We start from the raw sequence: 19,537 nt of genomic DNA, 5'->3' as shown, positions 1-19,537 counted from the left end.
TTCCTTGCCTTTTTGCAAGGATAATAACATGTGTGTAACTCTCTATATCTTGTATGTTAATTATTAACTTTCCCCCAATATTCCTTGACTTTTTACAATGATTATAACATGTGTGTAACTCTCTAATTCTTGTATGTTAATTATTATCTTTCCCCCAATATTCCTTGCCTTTTTACAATGATTATAACATGGGTGTAACTCTCTATATCTTGTATGTTAAATTATTAACTTACCCCCAATATTCCTTGCCTTTTTACAATGATTATAACATGTGTGTAACTCTCTATATCTTGTATGTTAATTATTAACTTCCCCCCCAATATTCCTAGCCCTTTTGCAATGATTATAACATGTGAGTAACTCTCTATATCTTGTATGTTAATTATTAACTTACTCTTAATATTACTTGCCCTTTTGCAATGATTATAACATGTTAGTAACTCTCTATGTCTTGTATGTTAATTATTAACTTCCCCCAATATGATTATAACATGTGTGTTACTCTCTATATCTTGTATGTTAATTATTAACTTCCCCCCATATTCCTTGCCTTTTTGCAAGGATAATAACAAGGGTGCACTCACTTCCGTAAATAGCAAGGATCTTAGGGGATAAAACAATAAACGACAAATTGATATATATACTTAATGATGATGAAATAAAATCACCCCTTCTTGAGGATAAAAGTATTGGTAGAAAAGTTTTGGAACGAACCAATTAAATTGTATGAAAGTATCCAAAGTATCGGTGTTATAAAAACTTTGGGTTCCAATGCAATTTAAGTCCAGAGGGGATGTTTGCGGGTCTGTTGATTTGACAATGTGATAATTGATATAGAATATGCGTGGATACTACGAGAGGGAAACATTTTCGTCAATTTAGGTTGCTAACATGGACATCATTTATTGGTCAAATCGTTCATCCAGAAGGAGGTTAGAGTATGGGGTAAAGGGGGTGGATATTTCAGCCAGCTACAAATTTCACTTTATTAGAGTACATGATAATCTGGTGTAAGATCCAAGAAATAGTTAATCCATGAATGGGATACATGTGCAGAGGTGATTGCACACCTAATAATAAAGTAACATTAAGAAGTAAATGATATAATGATATAGATCATGCCAGCTTTGTACATACACTAGTAGCAGATACATACAATTAACAAAGAAGAATCTCTACAATATATAGTATGTTCGGCTGAATTCTATAAATATTCAAATTTGCTATTGGATCTGCTATGCATATATCCTTTGAAAACCCGAATATACACTAGTCTAAAATAATAAAATTGAATCGCCGTACTGATTTAAAACTTTAATATTAATTTTGTTAAGTTTTTATTATCCTATAAATTCTACATTGCATTACTAATTGTTTTAGTTGGATCGATTTCAAAACTATGAAGAACAAATTAATATAACATTTTCAATATTTTGTAAGTTATTTATTGGACACCCATCAAGCGGAGAAAATATTTTGGCAAACATGTTTATTTTAAAAGATTAATGATCTCTTTATATTAACTGAAAGACTAACTTTCAGTTTTATTTAGAATAGATAAACGTAACAGGATGTCTGTATGTCTATGTGTCTGTGGCTAACCTCTGATATGGTTATCCTTCACAGTGAAGCTTTATAACTATTTTTAGGGTGAAAGCAATCATTCTCCCATGAGATATCACCCCAATAAAAAAGTCTTCCATAAAAAAAATAGTTTTTGTTTTGTTTTTAAAACTAAAATTAGATGTTCCATATTTTGAGGTTGGTTTAATATTTACCTAGATGAAATTTATTAGAGCAAAAACTGTAAACCAAACCATCTCAAGTTGATAACTTTTACCACATACAGATAAAACAGTGGAAAATAATTGGCCGTTTTGATACAGGAAAAATTAAATAAATCCTTACATATGCTAAAGGCTGGACCGATTTAGTTCTCTTTTCCAGTGAAGCTTTTTAAAGGTTCGGGAGATAAGATAAATTTTGGGGGAGATGATTACACCCTATTAAGAAAAATTACCCATGAAAAATATCCCTCTAATTTAAAAAAAAACTAAAATTGAAAGTGATGTGGTAATATCCCACTCCCTCCCATCAAATGATATTAGAGGCAATAGTAGGTGATATAAAACTGCAATTAAGGCGGTCATTGTTTCTGCTATTTTTCGTAAAACAATGTGTTCTACTCCTTTTTTAACGCATACATTTACGGAAAATAAGCAGACAAAATTCTCTTTGTATAAATCAAATGATATATCAATAAGAAATAAATATCTTTTTTATTAAAGCCCATTTTTAAGAGAGTAGAATATTATAAACATATTCCAGATCAGTATTCTTATTAGTAAAATTGAAATTTTTACCAAAAAACAAATGAAAGCCTTTTAAAATATTGTATACGAACAAAATGTCTCAATTTTTCAATGTGTTCTACAAACCAGAAAATTGATTACATTAGAATTTACTTTTTTGTATGCTTTATCTTGAGTCAAAGCTCTACAAGTTTCAACTTCCCTCGCTTACAGACTGATTCTCCCATTCCCTAAGAAATATCCGTAGTATATGTCAAGCAATTAATTTTGGTTAAATAACGTATGTTTATCTGTACCATTCAGTGTAATTGTGTTCAATTTATTTACCCTTTAGTTTATCAAATGATTTTTAGAGTTTGTGATTTAGACTTCAACAAATATGATTACATTAACTTTATCAATTAAGAACCTTATTGTGGTTAGTACAACAAATTCATTGCTTCCTCTCAAGCCTATTTCTTGACCCCTGAAAACTTCACTCTTCTTATTTTTTAGGGGCCCTAATTCTCCGGGAACTAGCCCCTGAAGACTCCCAAAAACTTTACCTGACCTAAAATATGAAACAAAATATGTTCTTCAAAAGTTCGTTAGTGGTCCTTCCTGACAAAGGTCGTGCAATTAAAGCGTATATTGTCGGTAGAGTAAATAATAAACTTAGCCTTACTCCTGCATAACAAAGCAAAACGTTCCATTTGATTTAGACGACGATTATGGGACGTGAACATCGAGCTAAAAATGATTTCACCTTAACTAGGCAATATTGATATTTCTAGTATAGCATCGAAACCGATTCATATCCTGTGGATTTAAAATGGTTCTTAACAATCTTAAATCGTACCGTATTAAAGACAATTTTCGGGTATAGGCCCTTTCGTGACAATGCCTATTAAGTGGAGTTTCGTCTTGTTTTCCAAGTAGCTTTTGATAGGTTATTTTAGGTTAGGTGATTTCTAGCCCCCCGCAGTGGCTAGAAATAGGAGAAAATCTACTGTAAAAATATAATAAAACTCACCTTAAGAGGCGTTGTCACGAAAGGGACTATACCCCAATTTTTCCCCTAATAATCAAATACAAACCATATTAATACCAGTTTTGTTGACCCAGGCCTTAAGCCCATCGAGACCAACAAAACTAGAATTAATCCTCTAATTTTATTTCACTATGTGCTTAAAGCTGTCTATAAAACGATGCTGTAAATAACTAGTAAAGTATGATTTGAATAATAAAATTTTAGTGTATAAAGTTTTTATAATTTCATATGGTATCCTAGATAACAAAGTTTCAAAGAGGTCCCCAGAGAAATATTCTTATGCATACGACTTAGACATCAGGAATCGCAAGGGATAAGACAATAAATGATCAATTGGTGTAAGACAACAATAAACCAAATTTACCTCTTCTGTAGATTAAAACAATTGGTTGAAAAGTTAGAACACAAAACTCAATGAACCAACCAATAAAAATTTAAGATAAGTACCCTAAGTTTGAAGCCAACGATTAAGGAAAACTTGATTATTATAAAATTTTGGGGTTTAGTGTAATTAACAGTCCAATGTCCCTGTAGACATAGGTTGATAGACAAATAGATAAACTTGTAGATAAATAGATAAGAAGGAAAACACAGATACCCATTGATATTTGCTGGATCATAACTGGTTCTCAGCCATACTGAAAAATCTTGTATAGCATCGTATTACAGACAACTTTCTACGAATTTTTAAATAAAAAATCATAAATTTTATACCAGTTTGTTAGCCTGGGCCTTTACTCTCAGGTCTAATAAAACTGGTTTTAATCTTTCCATTTTATTATCCACGGAAAGCTGTATATAAATCTATGCGGTAAATAACTATTATTGTTTGCAAGTTGGTGGTTTCACTCAAAGTTCTTAGTAGAGCTTAACCCACCGCCCCATTTAATTTTGGTATAAATTCAAGTGAGTCGGAGTTTTTGATTATTACTTTATGACAGGTACTGGGTAGCCCCACAGGTATAGGCTTTATTTTTAAAAATTAGGAGGGGGAGGGTTTGGTACTCGATAGACCCTTTGAGGAAAAACACCAAAAACAGAAAAATGTATCAATTGATAGTTGGCCGGACAAATAACAAGGTTAACGCTTTCACACCAAAATACCTAAACTTTAGCCGGGGTAACGTGCATAATTTGAATATAAATGCCAAGTTCGTATGAATGCTCATTCAAAATGTCTTTATGCTGCCAACATTTAAATTAGGCTAGCACAAAATCATTATTTTTCAATTTTAAAGATAATTATTTCGAACCCTTAGAGATGACACACGACTTATATGATTTTAATGATTTTTTGTGTAAATTAAATTGCAATTATAATTTTTTTAAATCCTTGTAAGCTTGTGTATTTTTACGTGGTGGTGACAGACATGCCCTGGCAACAATGGAGTAGCTACGTAACTGATTTTTTTACTGTGAAAATATCTCTTGCAATATATACTTCTGCATAATCTGGAATTTTTAGAATTATATGTTAAGGCTGTTGAGAAAAGTAAGGTACGGCTGAAAATAATTAGATGCTGTTCTGTAGATTCTAAAAAAACCGCTGCATATTGCTACTGAAGAATCCTAATATTTTGAGAATAAAAACTAATTAATAAACAAATTTTAACATTTTGAGCCTGGCTAACAACATATGTAACATGCCCTCTAAGAGTCTAAATCCTTTTGATGCAATCTCTTCAAATGTAAAGAATGTTTTAAATATATAAACACAATTCAATATTATTCCAAGGATATTTACACACAAAAGAATATGGTTAGAAAAGATTAAATTTACACTAAATTTTAAGTTTAAAGAAATTTTTTTTTCTTAAATATTAGGCTTTTCTTCCCCTCATTATTTTGGGAATAGTCCCTTTAAGATGCGATTCGTCGTATTTTTAAAATGGCTTTTTATAGTTATTTTAGGTTATATTGAGTTAGGTGATTGCCCCCACAGGGTTAGGCAATTGGCTCCGCAGGGTTAGAGCCTTCCGCCGGGGGTAGAAATAGGAGAAAAGCTACTGTGAAAAATACGAAGAATCGCTCCATAAGGTGCGTTGCCACGAAAGGGACTATACCCCTTATTTTTAAAATAAATTGAAAAAAGGAAAGGTGGTTGGTTTTTTTCTGTGTAGGAAGCTATTATGCTGCAGTGCATATTATCCATTTTAGTCTAACATTCCCTGCCCTTAATTAATGAACAATGAAACGAAAAACCAGCCCAAACCCTTCCTTATTTAAAATTTATTTCAGAAGTAGTCACTTTGAGGGAAAGCATCATATGAAAGTTAACTTTGACTTTAAAGTCAACGTGTTCGCTATATCGCCACAGCTCGGGACTTAATGGAATTATTATTACTTGGACAGATTATCCTGTGCTAAAATAAAGTAAAACTTGTAGCGGGAGAAAATAACGATACCCTAATCCCACACAGATTTTTCTTTGTGAATAAAACGAAAGTGTTTCTTTTTTTACACAAAACAATTTCATTTTTACCAGAAATATGAGTACAAAAATGCATTTCATCATATAGAGCATGTATGCTTTACAATTTTATACATATATACAAAAATTCTTAAGGAATAAAGGGAAAAAATTTATATTGTTTGGTGTATATATTTATCAAATATCAGAGGCCTTAGATGATAGGGCCGAAGCCACTAGCGTTAAAATAATTTTTCAAAGTTTAAGGCCTTAGATCTTAATAATCTGCGGTTCCTAAAAATAAAAATATTTAATATAATTAATCACATAATGGCAATTTAATTAAAACGATTTTTTTAATGGAAATATAAAAATCAAGTTCATGTTACAATAATTATATATCGCATCGTATTATAGACAGCTTTCCGTGGATACTAAAATGAAAATTATAAGATTAAAACCAGTATTTATGACAAAAATTACTGTGCCGTTTTGATAACCCCGAGAGGCCGAAGGTATTAATTTTATGATTTTTATCTTATTATTCGTGAAAAGTTGTCTATAATACGATGCGATCCATGGTTTTTAGTATGGCTGAGAACCGGTTCTAATACAACAGGTATCCATCGGTTTTAAAGGCATACTGGAAAATGACAAACTAAGTTTGCTATTACCGTATCCCTGATACCGTTAAAGTAGGATGCAATGTTAGGTGGGCATATCCTGGCAAAGAATAACATCAACCATAAAAGCGAAGCCCAGCAGGGTTAGAGCCCCCTGAGGATTGGGTTTTCAACAACCTCCTTAAATATAAATTGGAAAGACCTGCCTTCCCCTTTTCATTATCTTAAGAAATACATCCCCCCAATCAAACTCCTGTGCAAGCCACATAAATTAAAAATGTGCTTAATATTCATAAAATATACACAAATATTTTGGCCGATAATAAGGATAATGTGAATATCAACTAGCACTTGTTCCAAGCGTATTTAAGTAAGACAGGACGACATACGGATAAACCTTAGTTATAGAGAAGCCTAGCTATTGAAAATAACAAATATACATTTATCAAATATGTAGAGAATGCAGAAATATATTTTACATTATGTATAGGTATAGAAAGGGAGAGGAAAATGATGGTAAAATTAATTTGAAACTCTTTCTTCTCGGCATTCTTCTCCAACTCTTAATGGCAAAATTTAGTAGAACAAATTTTTTAGTCTATAATCCTATGAATTTTAAAATTAAAACCTGCAATGTAGCGCGGCATTATATAGTAAGAGTGTAAGGGGAATACCTTTGCCCAAAACAGGTTGAACTCAAACCCATACACACAAAGTTAGAAATTACAGAGAAAGGAAATTCAAACAAAGGGTTGAGAGTATGCATTAGGGCCTTGTGAACTATTAAAAAGGTCTGGGCCTATGTTGTTATCAAACGTCACCAGAGGTATAAATTGTATAAACTTGATAAAATAAGAACCATAACTTTGAGAACGTTTTTTTTTTGCAAAGAAAGGCAAATAAAACAATCTAACTACTTTACTAGCAGCGGGAAGTAACTGGTATGGTCTTCTACAGACTAATCGCTTTTGGTATATACCCCACACGATGATAAATAAAATAATCCCCTGCAGATTGAAATTAGTTTCAGTTTGATTAGACACCAAGTCCCTAAAGTTTTAGGGGCTAACTAATGAGAGGACTAGTATAATTTACAGTCTAATGTCCCATCCCTACCAAAAAACACTTTTAGAGTAAATTCTAATAAAAAAATAATATTTCTAAGATAAAACAAAATATATTTAACAACATAAAAAAAAAAAATATTAAGCACAAACAATCAAGACTCCTCAAAGTTTTTAGCCAGCGAATGAGAAAAAGTGTCATAAAACCTTGAGTACCATTTAAAATTACAGTCCAATGTCACCTCATTCCTTGGAGAATAGGCGCATCTCTCTCTTATACAATACTAAAATAAATAACAAAACACAATTTAAAGTTTAAAGTTCATCTTTAGAACTGGTAGAAGAGGAATGTGTTAATAAGAAGTGTAAAGAATCAATCATTCCAGCAAAGAATTCTCCAGCGTCACCCTCATCTTCCTCGGACACATCCTTGTTCTGAGCCTCCAGCAGGTTCCTGTACAGGCCCAGAGCAACCTCCAGCCTCTCATGTAACTCCACATCTTGGTCCAATTCGGAGCCACAAATTGGTTTCAACTTTGTCATGGCATTTATAATCTTTTCATTTCTAAAAAATGCATAATTATAGGATAGATGTATAAAATATGAAATGTTTAACTAGTGATTGAATTATTGCATTTAAAGTAAAAATTACTCTATAAAAAATAGAATATTCTATATAACTATTAAAATGATTTAAATAACTAAAATCAAATGCAGATAAAAAGAAGCAGACAACATTATCTACTACAAAAAATGCACATTCAAGGATTTCTGATAAGTAATCTATCTAATATAGCAACTTATTAGAAAGATCGCTTTTTTTATTTAAGTGCAAATGGCAAATGCGGACGAACAAAGTTATTGAGTAACTTTATTACTGACTAAGAAAGTTTAAAGTGGATATATTTCAACTTGCAATAGCGTGGTACCTGTCATGATCTATGTAGCCATCTGTTTCAACATGTTGTATTTGTAGCAGGCAACTTCTGTAAACATCACACCAACCTTAACATTATTGTTCTTGTTAGTATCCATAATAGTAATAGAATGTGTTAATTAGTTGTTATTGACAGTTTATTTGTTTGCCTATGTATTAAGATCTCTGAAACTAACAGAAAGGGTGTGCGAAGCCCAAAAAATTTACCCCATACTTGCAATTTCACACACCCACCTTAACAAAAATCAAGAGGGAAATGTAAAACAGGTATTTAGTATAAAAAGAAGTCCCAAAGGCAATACAATTGACGAGAAAGCATTGAAAATCTAAATAATATGTTAATATGATGGAAAAATCTACCAATTTCATAAAGAAACAGATATACATATTTAACTCAAACCCAGCGTTACATACATACAGAAATACAGAGTTAGGGAAGTTCAGCTTTATAGAACAAGATTTGTGTGATAAAAAACCTAAACATGAAAAAAAATGACAAACAAGAGTTATCCATTATCAGAAACATAGTTTTACATTTTTACTTATTATATACTTACTGTAGAATTAATGTATATTCTAATGAAATGAACATACTTAAAATTATCTTAACATGTGTAATTAAAGGTCTAAATTATTGCACAAAGCAAAGCTAGGGCGATTTCAAAGTCCTAGAAAAATATTAATAAACTAGCGGCTTCGCCTCTAAAAGCTTTGCCCCAAGAGGTATAATTACATCTTCTATTACCTACCCAGCAGAAAACAATGCAAATGGATCGAAAATTTTCGCACCTACCCAGCAGAAAAAAAAACAAATTTTCGCGATTAAATAACGAATTCGCAAAATTCGCTCAATTCATAAAAAAAAAATGGGGGGGATTTTTTGGTTTTTTGGGGGGTTGGGGGTGTCCTATCCCCCAAGAAAATAGCCTAAAACCACCACAGGACCAGTAGGTATATTCCCTGAAGAGTAGAATTCGATCGGTTCAGTGGTTACCGAGATCTTAAGGGACAGACGGACATAATAAGTAATAATTTATCAACAAGTTCAGTAACTTGTAAAAGGGATAAGACAATGGACGATAAATTTATGGACATCCCCAATGATAATAAACAAAATATCCCTTTTAAAGGTTAAGTTATTGGTAGAAAAGTTTTAACCATACAATCAAGATTTAACGATGTGGAAATTTTCAGGGATCTAAAAGGATAATACAATGGCTGATAAATTGATGTAAATCCCCAATGATAATACACAAATTAACCCCTTCTGTAGATTAAAATTAGTAGTTGAAACGTTTAGTCACTCAACTTAATGAAGAAATAAATCAAAATTCATTATAAGTCCCCAAAGTTGTTGAGCTAACAAGAAAGAAAACATCATACTTTAGGGACTAAAAAAACAGCCCAATGTCCCCTCCCTCCCTGGGAAATTTTTACCTGTCTTTTTAATAGCTGCCATAAAGTTAGACTTGTTATATTGTTCTATCCTCTCCAGGGCTGAGGGATCTGTCATGTTGATGTTTTCTCTTTCATCCAACAGATCCTACAAAATATCAATTTTCTTGGAACCTTTGTTAGGATAGTTTTTGTTGTAGTCTTTTAATTTTTAATAGCTACTTTACAACTAGGGAGGGCGAGGGACTTTGGAATATGAATTATACTGGTACCCAAAGCTTTATCAACACAAATTTTGGGACTTTATTAAATAATGATTGGGTTGTACAAACTTTCAATGTCTAATCATTACGACCAATAATTTAAATTCATAAAAGAGTTGATTCAATTATACATTAATTGGTAATTATTTTTATTGATATTTCTGATTTTTTTTTAATTGAGATCATTTTTAGCTGTTAAGTATCGAATATTCTCTGTAGTTAAATGGTTAATCATGGTCATATTTTGAAGAAAGCTCTTATATCGACTCCTTTTTTCCCATTAATTATAAGCAAGTTACATGTAAAGATCATCATACCTGTACGAGAGTGAGAATTTTAATTTTCAGTTTATTGAGCTGATTTGTTTCATCAGAACTGAATACTTTCTGGAACACCTCCAGTCCTCCAGCCTCCAGAAATGAATGTTGGGCCTCTGGAAAGTTTCTGAGGATTGCAGCCAACGCGTATAAACACTTACTACCAGTGCGAATACTAAAATATGAATAAAATTTATGTAAATAAATATGTTAAAAATACCCTTTTTGTTACTTTAGGACTTAAAAATTGAAAACACACTGAATGAAAATAGATCATCGTCAAACACTTTACTTTGGTCTAACAAACTCAATTAAAATAATTTAGAAAACTTATGATTATTTTTAAATTGGTAGAAAATCGAAAGGATTATGAATTCAAAACATAAACAGAATAAAATAAGCTTTCGCAATTACTACAGCAGATAATTTGGATCTAGTGCAGTGCACAGTGAAATGTTCCTGGTAACGATTATTGTAAATGTACCATCAGTTCTTTATACCTGTGTGGGACAGTAATTTTTCTTAACAGAGTTGTTATAAATCCAGCCTCTAAAAATGCTATTTGCACCTTAACAAAAAAATCATTTTGCATTAAAAGGAATAATATGATATTAAATTTTTTAACTATTTATTTAAAACTCAAACTTACTTTTGGATTACTCTGTGCCGCACTACCAATGAGAAAAGCAGAATTCTCCTGTAATTCCACATTTGATGAATTTAAACTTGGCTTCAACACTTTCTCAATGCCTAAACCAAAAACGAATTTCAATTAGGTAATTTTTTTATTAGGTATAAATAAGGCCACGCTTTAGAAGATAAATAAATATTTAAAAATATTTAATAAGGGGCATTTGAAAATGTATTATTTTTTTTTATTATTTAAAAAAACCAGCTTAAAATATTCCAATCGTCTGATTTATCGAAAAATGTCGAAGGTTTGGTACAAAGTCGTCTGTCGTTCTTTCTCAATTACATATTATATTAAAGCAATGCAAAACTGAATGATGAACACTTATTGACCTAGTTCCTTAATGGTTTAGGTTGGATTTTAAAAGTAAAATATTTAAACCATTTAAAAATAATATAAAAGTTATAAAGTATTACCTTTCAGAGTAATAAAATCAATAGCATTATCATACTTGTGAAGATAATATTCAAGATTCTCCAGAATATTCACCAAACTTTTTATTGTATCATCATCCTAGATTACAAGAATGATGTTATAACTTTTAGTAACATTGCTCTTAGTTACTGGCACTTCATTTTTTAACAGCGACCGTGGCATAACAAGCAGCGCATCCGCTCGTTTTCGGGTTAATGTTTGATTTGAATCTCAGCCCAACGCCGAATTATTACATGTAGGACTACCAGAAAAAGGTTGTACAATCAAAGGGTTTGTTGTCTGTAGGACGATTGGGGCATACTCAGGCACGTCGATGAACTTGGATCTAATGATCCTTGTTGTTCATCAGTTGATTTCAATGTTTATTTTTTATCATATCCATCTATCTATCGAAACCAGGGTTGTCATATCGGACGGGCGGTTTTGGGCTGCTCTTTATCGGGTCCTTTTGGGCACCCCCCGTTTTGGGGGGTGAAAAAAAGGGGATGGGGTAAAAGGTGATCGGGCTTATTTTTGGGGTGATATCCTTGTAATAAAGTAACAGGATGTGTGTTTGTCTGTACCAAAGGATCTCGCTAACCGCTGAACTGATCGGGTTTTCCTTAACAGGGTAGCTTCTCATAGGTTCCAAGAAGGTTTATAACTATTTTCTTGGGGGGCGGGACACCCCCAACCCCCCCCAAAAAATGAAAAATAACCCCACCAAAAAATATTTTTAAAATTTTTTTAATTAAAATAAAAATGAGGGGGGGGGGGCAGGCAATCCCCCCCCTCCAAAACATTTTGTTTTTTATTTTAAAATCTAAAATAAGAAGTTGGATTATCAAATTCGATTTCCCCCTCCTCAAGTGCCCCTAGAGGCCTCTAAAGGCGAAGCCGCTAGTTAACTATTATATAAATTAGTAAGCTTTTTGTATCTAGAAAAGGATTTCGTTAACCGCTGAACCGATATGGTTATAATATAATAATTTATTTCGGAAAAACAGAAGAATACAATATTGCATTGGAAAAATTAGCCACATGGCTATACGGATTGGATAAAAACACAAAAGTGTTGTTGGCCCATCCGTTATACAATATACTTTTACAGTTTACATTATATATATAAGTTGTGCATTGTAGTATGATTGTTTCCATACATTATGTATCTACTGGTTGCCTATAGGGGATGTCGTGGTTGTGATTAGATCACACCAATCACTTTCCAGTGGAGCTTTTATAGGCCCTGAGATGGTTTTAGGCTATTCTATTTCTAATAATAAGTCTCGGTATGGTTTTAGGCTATTTTATATCCTTTTTATATGCTTTTTACGACATTTGCCCAAAAAGGGTGCCCAAAACTACTTTTGGGCGCCCTAAACCAGCCTAAAACCTTTTTGGGCAATTGGGCTACCCGTTATCGAAAAAAATGCCCAATATGACAACCCTGAATTCGAAACTTTTACAAAATATTAATTACCTGTTTTTCTTCCATATTGAAGATATCGTCAAAAGTATCAATAAACTTTATAATAATATCCGCTTCAGTTTCAATTTTAGTATTAGCGTCAGCAAAATCGGCCTTTATCTCATCCATTGACCTGATATGTTATATTAATATCATAAAAGTGTTCAATTTGTTTGTTTTATAGTTGGTGCATTATTTGCCAAATGTACCACTTTTCTGCACTACCTTTCCGATTTTGTTAATACTCTATATTTTGGTCCGTTGGGTAATTCAAGGATGCTGGATGGCCAAAAAAAAGTTTCAGAGTCCCTGGATGTCTAGATATCTAGCTATCTATGAAGGTAGGTAACAAAAATTTAAAAAACACCCATTTTTTCACAATTTTAAAAATTAATTTTTTCATCAATCTTACATCCAACCTATACATTTTATACACCAAAATGATCGTTTATTCATGTAAAAAGCTCACATAATGCTATTTTGGCCAAAACTCTAATTTTACAGGGTGTCCAACAAAAAGTGTATTTTGGATATCTAGCGTAATACCCAAAATACCTGTCCGAAAAAAAATCATTTTTTTTGGCTTAAATCCTGTGTTTTATCTGTGGGCATATGTGGTATATAACGGTTCGGAGGACCCGGGACTATAAGGTTGTCAAATTTCATTTTGGAACACCCTGTAAATGTGATTTTTGTGTCTGTAGAGCTAAAACTTGGTCCAAATTGGCTATTTTTTTTCAAATTACTCTAATATGTGTCTTAGTATGTTTGGCCATAGTGTTTTCTGACCAGATCAATATTTTCCTATTTTTTGGACACCCTGTATTTTCAAAAAAAGAGAAAGAAAAAATTTGTTTTTTTTTAAATTTTTTTTCTATTTTTAAGTTACTTAAAACTGTCATATAGATACAAATTTTGACTAATAACAATAATATTTGCCTATTTTACAAATTTTTACACTTTTGGGACACCCTGTGCATGTTTTTGAAAAATGATGGTTTTTGCCCATTTTTGGGAGGAAGGAGTCGTTTTAAGGCCATAGACTATTTCTTCATTTTTGTAGAACCTTTCAAGATACATCATTTGTTATTTATGCAAAAAGCGCAAAAACCGAACCGTTTTGCCGTTATTCACTGCCAAAGGCGGAATTTTTTACGTTTTTTGCCGTTCCCAAGGATTTAATGCGCATTTTAAGTAGGAAGACGTTGATTTTTCAAGATAACTGTAAAATAATTTTATTTAGGCATTTTATTTTACTAAATTTCATGTGAAGTAAAAATTTTTGTATATCCAACCGATTTTTGTCAAAAGGAATTTCAAATGCACATGGTTTATCCTATTATATAAAGTAGTAAGCGTTTTTTGTCTGTCCCGAAGGATCTCGCTAACCGCGGAACCGATATTGTTCTCATTTACAGTAAAGCTTCTTATGGGTCCTGGGAAGGTTTTAAACTATTTTTGAGGAGGGTGCCTACAACCCCCTCCACCCCCAAAAATATTTTTTTTTCTTTTGAAACTCAAATTTAAAATGAGAGGAGGTCGACTTTACCCCCTCCTACCTTAAGTGCCCCTAGAGGCTTCTAGGGGGCGTAGCCGCTAGTGGTTCTTATATTACTTATGTTATAGCAATTATTTATATTATATACACTTCATTTTCTTGTTTTAACAATTGAAATCCATCTCGACGAAAAATGGTTAGCTGCACAAAAAATTTGACTTAATATGAATTTTAGAAAATTTCCTAAATAAAAGTATTTCAGAGTAATCTTGAAAAATCAACATCTTCCTACCTAAAATGCGCATTAAATCCTCGGGAACTGCAAAAAACGTAAAAAATTCCGCCTTTGGCAGTGAATAACGGCAAAACGGGTCGGTTTTTGCGCTTTTTGCATAAATAACAAATGATGTATCTTGAAAAGTTCTACAAAAATGAAGAAATAGTCTATGGCCTTAAAACGACTCCTTCCTCCCAAAAATGGACAAAAACCATCATTTTTCAAAAACATGCACAGGGTGTCCCAAAAGTGTAAAAATTTGTAAAATAGGCAAATATTATTGTTATTAGTCAAAATCTGTATCTATATGACAGTTTTAAGTAACTTAAAAATAGAAAAAAAAATTTTAAAAAACCAAAATTTTTTTTTCTCTTTTTTTGAAAATACAGGGTGTCCAAAAAATAGGAAAATATTGATCTGGTCAGAAAACACTATGGCCAAACATACTAAGACACATATTAGAGTAATTTGAAAAAAATAGCCAATTTGGACCAAGTTTTAGCTCTACAGACACAAAAATCACATTTACAGGGTGTTCCAAAATGAAATTTGACAACCTTATAGTCCCGGGTCCTCCGAACCGGTATATACCACATATGCCCACAGATAAAACACAGGATTTAAGCCAAAAAAAATGATTTTTTTTTGGACAGGTATTTTGGGTATTACGCTAGATATCCAATATACACTTTTTGTTGGACACCCTGTAAAATTAGAGTTTTGGCCAAAATAGCATTATGTGAGCTTTTTACATGAATAAACGATCATTTTGGTGTATAAAATGTATAGGTTGGATGTAAGATTGATGAAAAAATTAATTTTTAAAATTGTGAAAAAATGGGTGTTTTTTAAATTTTTGTTACCTACCTTCATAGATAGCTAGATATCTAGACATCCAGGGACTCTGAAACTTTTTTTTGGCCATCCAGCATCCTTGAATTACCCAACGGACCAAAATATAGAGTATTAACAAAATCGGAGAGGTAGTGCAGAAAAGTGGTACATTTGGCAAATAATGCACCAGTTTGAATTTCATATCTTTGCTTTTATGGATGTTGCCATCCTTGTATTTTCGAAAATTAAATGTCATTTTAAACAATATTAGCAAATATATAAAAAATAAACCTGAATTTTGATTGGATATTATCCTCATCCACTTCATCTCCATCGCTCCTTTGTTTGTAATCATTCTTGATATTCTTGAGAACTCTCTTCAGCTCCTCAGGATCAAGATTAGGACCACCACCCTCTTCCTTATTGCTGTCATCTTTCATTGTGTTGGAATTTTCGGCTTTCTGAAATTTTTAAACATATCAGTTTGTGTAAGGTGTATTATTACTTGGATGTTGCAGATTTTCATGTACTCTGATAAAGTAATACTCCCCAAAAAAAGTTCTAAACTTTTCCAGAAGCTACCCTGTAAAGGAGAACCATACCGGTTCAGTGGTTAGCGAGATTTTGTGTACCGAAGTGTACTACACACACAGATCCTGTTACTTTTATAAAAGGAATACCTCATTTCCTTCATAAGGATCCAGAAGTTTTGCTTCTCTCTTTCCAGTGGCCATATTTATCCTGAATTGAAGTATAAACAATTTTAGTATTTCATATCTATAAATTAAAAACAATAATTAGATACCTATCCAGAATGTAAAGGAAATTGAGGAAATTTTTTTCTTTGAATTACCTAGTATGTGCCTATTATGTATATTCTGACTTTAATAACTAGTACCTATTTATTTAATGAAAATGGTTCAAAAAATAAATAATAATAAACCTGACATGCAGCCCCCTAGGAATGCCTTGATTAGGTAAAATTTCCTGCCATTCAGTTGTTGCAACAAACACATCAGTTGGCCGTTCTACAATTCATACAAATATTATTTAGGTAATCGCTTAAACAGTCTTGGTGTCTTTAATGCCTGATGCTCTACCCCAAATTACTAAAACGAATATAAAGTTCCTTTTCCTTGATGTACTTAAAAATTTAAAAATATGTGAATATATGTAAAAAAAAATAGGTAAACAATTAACAAAAAAACTCGCAACATAATACATTTATGTTATTGTCAACATTTAAAAAGTGAAAGTTACAAACTAGGAACACAAATTATGAAAAACAACGCAAATCTTATAACTAAAAACAATTATTAAGAAGTAATCTTTCTAAATACTTGTTTACGATGGTTGTTCAGGCATGAGCTGAATTTAACTATTTTAAACTTATGAGTGGCTTTAAAATTAGTAAGTTTTATCAGCTGTAACCATCAATTGAAATAATTCGAAGAAAAAAATCACAAATTCATAGATATTTATTTCGCTTGTTGGTTATACCTAATACCTAAAGTTTTATACCTATTTCAACAGAGGCCTCGCTATCAGATTCCATTTCTTCAGACTCAACCATAATTAGGTCATTTCTAAAAAAAAGAAGAAGCTAATCACGTGCAGTTCACGCCAAAATATTTTTATTTGGCAGGAGATTCTAGAATTTTCCAAATTATTTGTATTATACAGAGATATAAAGACAATGACCGATAAATTGATGTACATCCACAAAGATGATACACACAATTAACCCTTCTCTTGATTAGTTAGTAATTGAAAAGTCTGGACACCAATAAATCAACCAATCAAAATTCAAAAAGGGTTCTCAAAGTTGTAAAGCCAACGAATAAAAAAAACGTTCAATTATAAAAACTCTGGTGACTAGTGTAATAAACAGCTCAATATCCTCTCCACGACTGCATCTTATAGAACTTATAACAATGTTCAGTTATAACGTATAAGACGAGCAGTCTTTAATTATTTTTTGTTTCATCTATATTTTACCTTGTAATGTAAATGATCCGAACAAAACCTTTCATGATTCGCCAGTTTTTTAAGATGAAACACTGCCGTGCTCGAAAAAAAAGTTGAAAATAAAGCTTAAATGAAACTTTTTAGTCAGTCGTCAGATTAATACTTCTTAACAGGAATTTTTATCTTTAATATTTTTTTCAATAGAGGTAGGTAACTGCAATGTTTTAAACATTCCAAGATAAATTACAAAGCTTCCTTGTAAAACATTGACCAACACCTCCTAAAATAATGAATTTCCTAAATACTTACGCTTTCACAGAGCACCCCTGTAAAAACATAAAATAAAATATCACACAACTGCACAGCCATCTTGATAAACCCATTTTCTTCTGAAATAATATATAAAACTCAAGTAATTAAAAACTAAGGAATAAAATGCTTAGGTATTTCTTTTCTATTTTTACTTTATAAAATATTGATAAATGTATGTAAAATCACATGAAAAAATCATATCACATCCATTTTATTCAATTAACTTCCAAGTTACATACAAAATAATTTTTTTCCTGCCTATTTGTGTAATTACACATATTTTATAATTCATACGATGAAAAATAATTTAATTTGTATATTTACTTCGCTTGTGTAATAAAATTATGATTTTAAATCATTTTCAGATCAAAATAACACTTTATTGCACATTACTGTTTTAAAAATGTGTTTTTAATTTCTTAATAAATAGGCCAAATTTGTAACATTTACAAAATTTTTTTGACATATCATTTACATAAATTAAATATAAAAGATTCGCAAAATTAAGCATTTTACAGCAAATCTAATAAGCTACTTGCAACTATTTTTGTGAATTATTTAAGTACAAAATTACAATTATAACTACTAAAATTGTTGCTAATACCATAAAAATAATAATAACTTTATATAATTAATCATTATTCAAAATTAATTTATTTACATGTAAAAATGCTTTGCTTAGATAATACTCATTTTTTTGCAATACACAAAATGTACAAAAAAATTCAATGTTATTTGTAAACCCAAGTATGATTTTTAATATTCTGGTAACTGTTGTCTATAACTTTTGTTTTCTTTCTAAATTTCACCGGTTTATTAATTACAATTTACCATTAAAATAAAAAAAAATTAAAAAAATTTCTATTATGGCTTCAAACCGATTGATATCCGCTGGAATTGAACCGGTTCTCAGCCATACTGAAAATTCATGTATAGCATCGTGTATTTTTCACGAATATTAAAAAAAAAATCATAAGATTAAACAGTTTTGTTAGCACAGGCCTTCGCAACCCCCCCCCTCTCCCAGAGCTCACAAAACGGATTTAAATAACATATTTTTCCATTTTTATATCCGCGAAAAGCTGTCTATAATACGATGCGAAAAACTTCTATTCATACATCCAACCTTTAATAAAACTATTAAAATAAACTACACTGAAACTATTTTTTTGAAACTAGAGACTTTTATGCTTAGAAATTGTTACATTGCATCTTTATATTGTTTTTTTTTCAGAGCAAAATTATAATTCATAAGTAGGTAAACATTAACTAACTATTACATAATTTAACATTTGACTAAACAGATAATATGTTACTGCTATTAAAGCAGTAGAATCACTACAGTAAAATTACATCATATGTTCATACAAAGTTTCATCATAGTATACGTTTGTGTTTACACTGAATCAGCTGATTTTGTGCTTCGCGGGCTTTTTGATGACGTGGCACTTTACCATTCGTTAGAAAATGCTTCATTCAATGTTTTGTTTGTTATTTGATGGATGATGAAATTATTTGGATAAATTCTAGAAACTTTTTTATTCAAAACAAGATTAAAGTTTATTTTTTTAGCTGCTTTAAATTTAAAACTCAAAGTTTATTAAATACAATTTAGTTACAGCTGTGAATATTATAGCCCCTGTCTGATAGTTGCAATGGTTTGACGCAGCATTTGTGCGTGGGCTGCCGCGTGTTTGGCCTGAAAAAAATTGTTAGTTTATCAT

The 19,537-nt window shown here is 31.4% G+C and overlaps 2 protein-coding genes across 3 annotated transcripts in view; both read right to left on the bottom strand.

Annotated features, from left to right (window-relative positions):
- Nucleotides 1-7,532: 7,532 nt before the first annotated feature.
- On the bottom strand, nucleotides 7,533-17,891 carry Sil1 (Sil1 nucleotide exchange factor). Its single transcript, XM_080157620.1, has 13 exons — nucleotides 17,811-17,891; nucleotides 17,055-17,119; nucleotides 16,477-16,561; nucleotides 16,214-16,274; nucleotides 15,825-15,994; nucleotides 12,937-13,057; nucleotides 11,459-11,555; nucleotides 11,001-11,101; nucleotides 10,852-10,919; nucleotides 10,352-10,526; nucleotides 9,814-9,919; nucleotides 8,369-8,444; nucleotides 7,533-8,004 (listed from the first exon to the last, which is right to left on the bottom strand). The coding sequence occupies exons 1-13, from the start codon at nucleotides 17,882-17,884 to the stop codon at nucleotides 7,755-7,757; spliced, it is 1,449 nt and encodes a 482-aa protein (XP_080013746.1). The 5' UTR covers nucleotides 17,885-17,891; the 3' UTR covers nucleotides 7,533-7,754.
- Nucleotides 17,884-19,537, bottom strand: part of Snx6 (sorting nexin 6) — a 9,570-nt gene continuing 7,916 nt past the window's right edge. For both annotated transcript variants that reach the window (XM_080157621.1, XM_080157622.1), the window contains exon 11: nucleotides 17,884-19,512. In XM_080157621.1, the coding sequence (XP_080013747.1) occupies nucleotides 19,444-19,512 (69 nt within the window). In that variant the 3' untranslated portion in view covers nucleotides 17,884-19,443. The remainder of the gene's footprint in view (nucleotides 19,513-19,537) is intronic.

Source organism: Acartia tonsa, chromosome 4 (genome assembly GCF_053477335.1).
Source record: "Acartia tonsa isolate MP-2025a chromosome 4, ASM5347733v1, whole genome shotgun sequence".
Lineage (NCBI taxonomy): Eukaryota > Metazoa > Arthropoda > Copepoda > Calanoida > Acartiidae > Acartia > Acartia tonsa.
This window is presented reverse-complemented; position numbering and strand designations above follow the sequence as displayed.